This window comes from Eptesicus fuscus, chromosome 13 (assembly GCF_027574615.1).
Source record: "Eptesicus fuscus isolate TK198812 chromosome 13, DD_ASM_mEF_20220401, whole genome shotgun sequence".
Classification (NCBI taxonomy): Eukaryota; Metazoa; Chordata; class Mammalia; order Chiroptera; family Vespertilionidae; genus Eptesicus; species Eptesicus fuscus.
In genome coordinates this window covers 82320506-82329999 of record NC_072485.1, presented here as the reverse complement: position 1 = coordinate 82329999, position 9494 = coordinate 82320506, and the positions used below count along the sequence as shown (strand labels likewise).

Below are 9494 nucleotides of genomic sequence, written 5' to 3'. Positions count from 1 at the left end.
GGGTTCATCTTGAGGTCCCCTGTCAAGCCCTGCCAGGTGGGGGACAGAGCCTGAGGTCCCGTGTCAAGTCCCATGAGGGTAGGGGAAGCCGAAGCCTCAGGTCCCTGCTGACTGCTCGTTAAGGCTCCTTATGGGAACTTGGCCTCAGCTGTGGGTGCAGTCACTTTGTGACACAGTGATGGTCAATTAGCATATTCCCTCTTTAGTAGATAGGATTGGCATGCTTTACCTCCAAGTGAGCACCCATCTCCCCACTCGTTGGGAGATCATGTGGTTTGGGTTTGTCCCCCAGCCATGCCCCAAGGAAGAGATTACGATAGACATCTCTGTATTCCGAAATTTTTCTAAGTTTTCCCCCCAGCCCCGCCCTGCCCCGCCCCCCATCCAGAACGCTGATGGGAATAAAGATCTTATCAGGAGGTTTGCAGTGCTGATGGGAATAACGATCTTATGGGGAGGCTTGTAGTGTTTTATCGGGGCCGTCAGCAGCCCTCCCAGCGGATCACGAGCCCAGGTCAGAGCGTATATATCGGCAGCGCTGGCCCATCCCCGCACGCTCCAAACCCGAGCCTTCCGAAGGACGCCACCCAGGGAAGAACGCACAATGAGGTGGATCGGGTTCCTCAGCCTGGTGGCCCTCTCCGAGTGCCTGGTCACGTGAGTATGGGGACAGCTCTCTCCCGGCCTCTCTCATTGTCCCCTTGTCCTTCCTTCCACCGCTCAGGGCTGGACAAGGGAACGCCACCATTCCCGGTCCTAAAGTCCGCGTCTCCCTGTATTTTTGTATTTTTTAATCCTCACCCGAGGATATTTTCCCATTGATTTTTAGGGAGAGTGGAAGGGAAGGGGAGAGACAGAGAATTATCGATGTGAGAGAAACGCATTGATTGGTTGCCTCCTGCCTGAGCACTGACCAGGGCCTTGGCAAGGGAAGAGCCTGCAATCGAGGTATGTGCCTTTGATCAGACTTGAACCCGGGACCTTTCTGTCCAGAGGTGGACGCTCTATCCACTGAGCAACACTGGCCAGGGCCACATCTCCATGCATTCATGAGTAGCTAGCCACGTTCACCATGGGGCCAGGGGTCCGGGGACAGGTCTGGGGGCTGCACAACGCCAGGCTGCCCCTGTGTGGATGGGGCCCCCGGGACTGCTCAGGGCACCACCTGAGCAGCTGTGTGGGTGGTCCCGTCGGGGGACAGCATTTCTCTCCCATTTGTGGCTCGGTCTCCTCCCCGCTCTCCCTCGTCTCCGTGTGCACGTGTCTCCACCTGTGTGAAGCTCTCTCCTATCTCTCCGTCTCTTCTGATGTCTTTGTAGGCGCAGAACTCCGTGGGTTTTCCCTTCTGTTTAGATTCTTGCCTGCTCCCCTGTCCTCTGAATTTCCCTAATGTCTTCCCCACCGCCCTGCTCCGTCACCCACCTCCAGCCTCCCCTCTGCTTGACCCTGGAGAAGGGCCAGGAGGGGTCCCCCGGGGCCCAGTTTTGCCTTAATGAGCAGGTGGCCACAGCCAGGTTGGGAACCCCCTGCCTTTCAGGTTCCTCCTGGAAAAGTGGGTGATCCCCACTCTGCTCCCTCCAGGGCTCTTGGAGAGGGAGCAGGTCCGATGACAATGGCAACAGCACTGGCTCAGGGTCAAGGTCCCTCAGTCAGGGGCCTTCTGTCCATCCTCTCCCTCAAAGCCCCAGACACCCCGCGGGAGGCCTGTCCTCACCCCACTTCTTTACGATGGGGAAACGGAGGCTGCGCACGGGCCTGTGGCTTCCCCGGGGCTGCAACAGGCCCCGCGCTCAGACCAGGGCCCATTGCCCGGCCTTTGCCTGCGTTAGCTGGGCGGCTGCCCCCATAAGATGGCCGGGAACATCCTCGGGGAACACGCGGTGCGGCTCCAACGCCAGGCGTGGCGGCCACACTGAACCGCGGGGTGGGGAGCTCTGTCTGATTGGTTGTCTTTCCCGGGAAGCATCCCTCTGACCAAGATCAAGTCCATGCGGGAGAGCCTGCGGGAGAAGGACCTGCTGACAGACTACCTCCAGCGGCACCCCTACAGCCACGCCTACAGGTTCCTGAGCGGGGAGGGCGTCACTGTGCACCCCATGAGGAACTTCCTGGACGTGAGTGTGCGGGGCGCAGCCCGCAGCCTTCCCTAGGAGCTGGCTGAGCACTGGGGTTCACCCAGGGCTGGGACCAGGAGGGGGCGGGGCTCCTGCAGACAGCAGAGCCGGGGAGCAGGGGTCCCTTCCCGGGGAGAAGGCACTCCCCCTCGGCTCTGGGTCTGTGGTGACCGAGTCCAGCCATGGTCAGGCGGCAGGCAGACATCCGTCTTGGGCCAAGGACACGTCGCTGGGCCCTGCGGACCAGGTGCCTGTTGGGCAGATTCTGTTCCTTCTGAACAAGACGCACCACTGCCTCCCGGGGACTCCAGTTTGACACCCCAGGCAGAGGAGACCCTAAGAATGAACCCAGCAAAGAGTCCCTGAGCCTCTGCAGTGGGGAGGCCATAAAACACCAGCAGTGTGGCTGTGGCTGCGGAGAACAGAGGGTCTGGCCTTTCTGTAAGAAGATAAACGCCAAATAAAAGGCCACCTGTGATAGTGACATCACCGGCGTTGAGTTGGGAGACAGTGGCCTGGGTGACCTGGAGGGCTTCCCGGAGGAGGGAGCAGGCCAGCTGGGCCGTGAAGGCTGCGAGGATGTAGAGCGGCGGGGGAACGTGGGAAACTTCCCAATGAAGGCACCGCCTGAGCCGTGGCTGTGCGGTGGGGTGGTGGGAAAGCGATCCCAGGAGACAGGGATGCCCTGATCCAGGCAGGCCCCTCGGGGATCAGGGGTGACCAGGCAGCCCGGCCTGGCCTAACCGCCCTCCCCCGCCCGGCAGCTGTACTACGTTGGCACCATCAGCATTGGAACGCCCCCTCAGGAGTTCAAGGTCACCTTTGACACGGGCTCGGCTGACTTGTGGGTGCCCTCCATCTACTGCTCCAGTCCTGCCTGTGGTGAGTGCCCCCGGCCCCGCCCCACCCCCTGCCGCAGCTCTGGCAGCTGATGGACACTGGCTCTCCACTCGTTCTCCATCCGCAGTGACACACAAAGCTTTTGACCCGTGGTGGTCATCCACCTTCCAGAGCACGGACCAGCCCATCGAGCTGCAGTATGGTTCTGGCAATGTAACCGGGCTGCTGGGCTACGATGATGTACGGGTGAGTGAGGGCGGGGCCTGGCGACCTCTGCTCACTGCTCAGGGCACCAGATGCAGGGTCAGCTGGACGCGCCGTCTCCCCCAGAGTACCCCAGTGCCTGGCCGTCTGCCTTGGGGAGACAGCGCCCTGCGGACAAACTGCCCGAGTGGCCAACCCAGCGAGCGGTCATGGCACGGGAGGTGGGCATTTGCAGCTCTTGCCCGTGGTGATATCGAGGCTGGTTTTGCTGGGAGCAGGGAGAGGTGAGGGCAAACCCATTTTAATTTATTTTTTAAATATATATTTTTGTTAATTTCAGAGATGAAGGTAGAGGGAGAGAGAGACAGAAACATCAATGATGAGAGAGAATCACTGACCCGCTGCCTGCTGCAGGCCCTACTGGGGATCGAACCCACAAGCCTGGCATGTGCCCTTGACTGGAATTGAACCGTGACCTCCTGGTTCATAGGTCGACGCTCAGCCACTGAGCCATGCCAACCAGGCAAAAAACCCATTTTTATATTCCCAGATTGTGCCAGGCTCTGTGCTGGGCACGTCCGTGGTAATAAAGTGTCTAATCCTGCAACAACCCCACTGGGCATGCGTTACTGCTACCTTCACGCAGAGGAGGGACCGCAGGGAGAGGGGGAGGGCCTGCCCAAGGCCCACACCTGGAGCAGCACAGCTGGGGTGCGAGTCAGGGCTGGACAGCTGTGGGGGATTTTTCAGGAGAGGGGAGAATGGATCTGGGTGTCCGGGGGCTGCCGAGGGCTCCAGACACCAGGGCAGGGGAAGCAGGGCCAGGGGTGCAGGACGGCCCTGAGTAAAAGGTCTTACTTTGGGGGCCTTTGAGAATCTTAGAAAAACTGGGCTTCCTTCCCAAAGAGCCACACACACACACACACAAACCACAAACACACATGCACACACACATATGCGCGCGTACACATACACACATGCATATATATACATACACACATTCATGCACACATACACATACACACAAAAACACACGTGTTTCCCAGGAAGCCATTTTTTTAACCTTTTGCACTCGGATGTCGAGTGTGACTCAACACGGTTAGCATCGTTAGCAGCTCGAGAAAAAAGCAAGCGAGTGCAAAGGGTTAATTGATCGCAGAGAGGAAGGGAGAGGAGAGGGAGAGAGAGAAACATCCATGATGAGAGAGAATCATTGATGGGCTGCCTCCTGCACGCCCTCTACTGGGATCCAGCCCACAACCCATGACAGGAATCGAACCCGGGACCCTTCAGTCCACAGGCTGACACTCTATCCACTCAGAAAAGCGGGGAGGACCCAGGCAGTCTTTTCACGAGAACTCGGCGGCCCTGTGTACACCTGGGGGGCAGACCCACAGGGAACCGCAGCGAATTCACTCGGTTTCTGCCACCAGATCCCGGGAACGCCAAAAACAACACGCTCCCGCTCTCTGCTCATTGGGGCCTGCAAGGGGGGCCGCTTGGCCCGCTCCCCAGTCGGCCCGCCGTGTAAGGGGATGGGGGGGTTTTACTGCCTGGGGTGCTGCTAGCAGGAGGGCGGGCGTCAGTTGGACTCCTCGGCAATGCACGGTGCGCGCTGCTCCGGCACCTCCAGCGCAGCCGCACCTCAGCTGATGCCTGGGGTGCTGGTGGCATCACCCCCCTCATCCCCCATGGCCCAGCCCCAGCTCAGCTTCCCAAACGGTCACATGAAACCACCCTCCTCCCACAGATCGGGGACCTTGTGTGCAAATCCCAAGCATTTGGCCTCAGCTGGGAGGAGTTCAGCCTGTCCTTGGAATACGCGGCCTTCGACGGTATCCTGGGCCTGGCCTACCCCGCCCTCGCCCTCAGAAACACCACCCCGGTCTTCGACAGCATGTGGAACCAAGGCCTCATATCTGAGAACCTCTTCGCCTTCTACCTGAGCAGGTAAGCCTGCTGGGCAAGCCCCTCCCCGATGCCTTCAGGCGCCTGAGAAACGGTAGAGGACCCGGCCCCGTGTTTCCTGAGGGCAGTCTAGTCCAGGGATCAGCAAATAGTGGCCCCGGCCACATGTGGCCCGCCACCTGCTTTTATGAATAAAGTTTTATTGGAACACAGCCCTGCTCCTCCAGCCACATCCTGTCTGCAGATGCTTCCGCGCTACAATGGAAGCATCGAGCACTTTCCATACAGATCGCGCAGCCAGTGGAGCCCAAACTATTGACAATCTAGCATTTTTACTTATTTTACTTTTTGTTAATACTCACCGGAGGATTTTTCCCCATTGATTTTTGGAGAGAGTGGAAGGGAGGAGGGGAGACACAGAGAGAGAAACATTGATGCAAGAGAGACACATCGATTGGTTGCCTCTTACATGCGCACTGCCCAGGGCCAGGGGTCGAATCCGGGACCCTTCAGTCTAAAGGCCGATGCTCTATTCACTGAGTCAAAACAGCTAGAGCATAATCCAGCATTTTTAAAGTTTACCGACCCCTGTACCTCTAGTCCCTCTTTGGATGGACGGGGAAACTGAGGAACTGAAGCTCACAGAGGAGCTTTGCACAAAATTGCCCCGACCACACTGGTAGTGGCGGGACTCTAACTCGGCCTCGGCGCCCTGGGTTGTATGGCTGGGTGGCTGCTGGTCAGTGCACCCCTTGCTCACTGAGCTGGAGAAATGCCACCCATCGTCCTCCCCTCACATGAGCCCCCTCCCCCAACCGCACCCCTCACCCAGCAACGAGAAGAACGGCAGCGTGGTGATGTTCGGCGGCGTGGACCCCTCCTACTACCGGGGTGAGCTCCAGTGGGTGCCGGTGAGCGAGCAGGGCTACTGGCAGGTCACTCTGGACAGGTAAGCCCCCCCTACCCCCCGCTGAGAGCCACACCAATGACAGCAGCACAAGCACACACAGACACACAGACTCAGACAGACAGAGACACGCACAGGCACGCTCACCAACAAGGGTTCATAACCTACCGACCAGGGTCCTGACCAGAGAAACAGGATCGGCCCGCGTCACGGAGAACCAGGAGGAGGGACAGGCCCGGGGCCCAGTCCTCAGGGCGGTGGCTGGGACAGCGTGGGAGGGCTGCACCAACAGACCGGGGCAAGCGCAGTGAGAAGGGGTCAAGGAGAATTCCGTTGTCTGAACAGGGACATCCCTGGTCGCTGGACCGGAGGGGTTCTCAGCGCACGGGGCGCCAACGTGAAAACAGACGACCAGGGCATGCAGGAGGCCGCTCCATCTAGGAGAACCTCTCTGGCGTGGAGGATCATCGGTGCCACCCTAGGGCCTGAAAGCAAATCACACAGAGGGAACCCCACCCACCCGGCCTGGGTGCCAAGGGGCAGGGGATGTGACCCAGAGCACCAGGAAGCAAGGACCCGAGTGGCTGAGAACCGGGGGCGATCGCTGAGGGGGGGGGGGGGCGTGTAAGACGGTTAGACAGAAGCTTAAACAGTGCTTCGGGGCCCACGTCCCGCCCAATGGGCCGGCTTAGGCGTCGCCTGGCCAGGGATCTGGGGAGAGGGGGAGAGGCAGGGGGGGAACAACACTCCCTCCCACCTCTCCGAGCCCCTGGGTCCCGGGAACCTCCGTCTTCACCGTGTGGCCTTCCTAACTGGTCGGACAGCAGGTCGTGTCTCCAGTTGACCTCATTCCTTCACGCGCCCTGTCATTCCCTCGGCAAACACGGTCGAGCATGCGCTGTGCTCTGGGCACGGGCACAGGAGGGGCAGAGGGCACAGATTACTCTCCGACTACGAGGGCAGATACACGTGAGCGACCGCATCACAGCAATCAGGGTTCCCTACCCGATGCACCCTGGAAACCAGGAAGGCTCTGCCGGTCTAGTCTGGGGAGGAGATGGGCCTGATCTATTCTGGGGGGAACGCTTCCCTGAAAAAGGAATGACTGATCTGGACCCTGGAGGACAGGGGAGATCAGCCAGCCAAAGGGGTAGGGGTGGGTCTAGGAAGGGTGACAGCCCGTGCAAAGGTCTTGGGGCACAAAGTGCACAATGCATTCCAGACCTGAGAGGAGGCCCAGGAAGGTCAGTGTGGGGGAACACAGGGACACAGAGGCCGGCGGGAGCTGCAGGCTGTTCCCAGGCGGCAGGGAGGGACCGCGGTGGGAGAGGCCACGAGTGACCCTGGCGCCTGCTCTGTCCCTCAGCATCTCCATGGACGGCAAGGTCGTGGCCTGTGCTGACAGCTGCCAGGCCATTATGGATACCGGGACCTCGTTGGTGATTGGTCCAACCAACTCCATCCTCAACATTCTGAGGAACATCAGCGCCCAGAACACCAGCACCGGCTGGGTGAGAGGTCACGCCCAGGGTGACCCCGGGCTCCCCACACACAGTAGGACCCGCTGGGCCATCCTCCCTCTCCCTCTCTCTCTGACAGTACGTCGTCAGCTGTGAGGCCATCCACAGCCTGCCTGACATCGTCTTCACCATCAATGGCGTCGCGTACCCAGTGCCAGCCAGCGCCTACATCCGGAGGGTGAGGGCCCATCCTGGGGGCTGTTCTCAGATCTGGTACTGGAGGGACCTGATGGACCGTGGCTCCTTGACGCCCCCTGGAAGCCAGACCGTGCCATTGCAGATGCTACCCAGCAGCCCTGGCTGGGAGGGCACCTCCCACAGCACAGCCTCTTGATAGAAGGGGGTCTGGGCACCCATCACCCTCAGAGAACTCCAAGCGGCCCCCTGTGCTGGCTCGGGGCCGGGATCCAGGAGAGGGCGCGCTAATGGCCTCGCCCTCACAGAGCGTCAGTTCACCCCGGGCATCGGACCGATGGACAGGGAACGTAGGCAGTAACCTAGAGAAAGGCAGAGTAGGGACAGGGGGGCCAGCTGGGGACAGTCCCCGTGTCCCCCCTTATCAGGAACTGTCTTCCCTCCCATCTCCAAGTGTCCTGACTTGGGTGACAGATCATATGGTCACCCTTATCCTAGGGTGCAAATGCCCCCTGTAGGCCCCAGTTCCCTGTCTGAGAAATGGGGACCAAGCCCCCTTTGAGGGGTGGTGAGACGCTGACATGAACAAAGGTGCAGTGACCGGCAGTGCCTGGCACAGAGTCGAGGCTCAAGAAGTGCCGGTTCCCCACGGCGTGCCGAGGAGGCGTGGGGCAGCCCACGGAGAGAGCAACTGAAAATCTCTCAGCCCGAACCCTGGGGGCACCCTGGAAGCCGTGCCAGGGGTACCCCGTAGGCCGTGTGCTGAGGCTGAAGACACAGGGAGCCCCGGGGCAGCCTCCCCACCCAGCCGGCAGTGCCAAGGAGGGGGCATGGGCCCGGGAAGGCTGCCCAGGCGCTGGGCTCGGTCTTGGAGGAGGAGCGGGGTGAAGGGGAGCAGGCGGGGATTCTCTCAGAGCGAACAGCCCAGCGGCGGGCCCAGGGGAAGGCGGGATAAAGCTGCCGCCCAGGCCCGACAGGGTGGTGGTGAGGGCGGCTGAGGGCTGTGCTTCATCCCCTGCAGAAGCAGACGGGCATCTGCTACCCCAACTTGGACACCGACACCCCAGACAGCTCCAGCCTCTGGGTCCTGGGAGACGCCTTCCTGCGGCTCTATTTCACCGTCTTCGATCGGGCCAACAACAGGATCGGCTTGGCTCCTGCGATCGCATAGACGTGGGTGCCGCTCCTGGAGGCCGCTGGCCCGCCCCAAGGACTCACACACTCCCTGCGTCCCCGCCCAGGGGACCCGCTACAGCTGTGTCTGGGTCTTTCCCAAGCCCTCTTCTCAGTGGAAAAGAAAGGACCTCATTTGTGCCCAGCGGTGTGGCTCAGTGGATTGATTCTCGTCCCACGCACTCACAGGTCACCGGGTCCATTCCTGGGCAGACTGCATGCCCCGGGGGTTGCGGGATCGATCCCCAGGAGGGGGCATGCAATAGGCAGTCCACCCATGTTTCTCTCTCTCCCTTTCTCTCTCTGTAAAAAATCATAAAAACATTGATTTTAAAAAATTGATTTTTAATAAATGGTCTCATTTTCAATGGTGCTCATACGAATGGTTCCTATTTGGTCTGGGAAGTGCGTCCCAGGCAGGCAGGGCTCTGAAGTCTCCTCTGGACCAACAGGGAGGGGACCCGACTGCAACCGGCTTAATCGGAAAGGACTGGAACCAGGACCTCCGGGTCCCCAGATGGGAACCAGGGCAGGTCCACAGCGCGTGGTGGCTGCACCCAAGAAATCAAAACCCACCAGCCCACTCTCTCTCCTCCCTCTGGCCTCTGCCCTTCCGTCACCTTTTATTCCTCTCCTGCCAGCCTTCTCTTGACAACCTGCTCCAGGCCAAGGGCTCTGCCACTCCCGCCCCAG

The 9494-nt window shown here is 60.2% G+C and overlaps 1 protein-coding gene across 1 annotated transcript; it reads left to right on the top strand.

Moving 5' to 3' along the window:
• The first annotated feature begins 604 nt into the window (after nt 1–604).
• On the top strand, nt 605–8799 carry LOC129151336 (pepsin F-like). The gene is made up of 9 exons (XM_054725720.1): nt 605–657; nt 1964–2114; nt 2879–2996; nt 3082–3200; nt 4909–5108; nt 5899–6015; nt 7340–7484; nt 7573–7671; nt 8650–8799. The coding sequence occupies exons 1-9, from the start codon at nt 605–607 to the stop codon at nt 8797–8799; spliced, it is 1152 nt and encodes a 383-aa protein (XP_054581695.1).
• Nucleotides 8800–9494: the final 695 nt, after the last annotated feature.

Excerpts from the sequence above, each read along its gene's own strand:
- LOC129151336 (XM_054725720.1), top strand. The coding sequence starts at position 605 with ATGAGGTGGATCGGGTTCCTCAGCCTGGTGGCCCTCTCCGAGTGCCTG. Across the intron at positions 3,201-4,908 it reads TGGGCTACGATGATGTACGG|ATCGGGGACCTTGTGTGCAA; the intron begins GTGAGTGAGGGC and ends CTCCTCCCACAG. Across the intron at positions 5,109-5,898 it reads TTCGCCTTCTACCTGAGCAG|CAACGAGAAGAACGGCAGCG; the intron begins GTAAGCCTGCTG and ends CCCCTCACCCAG.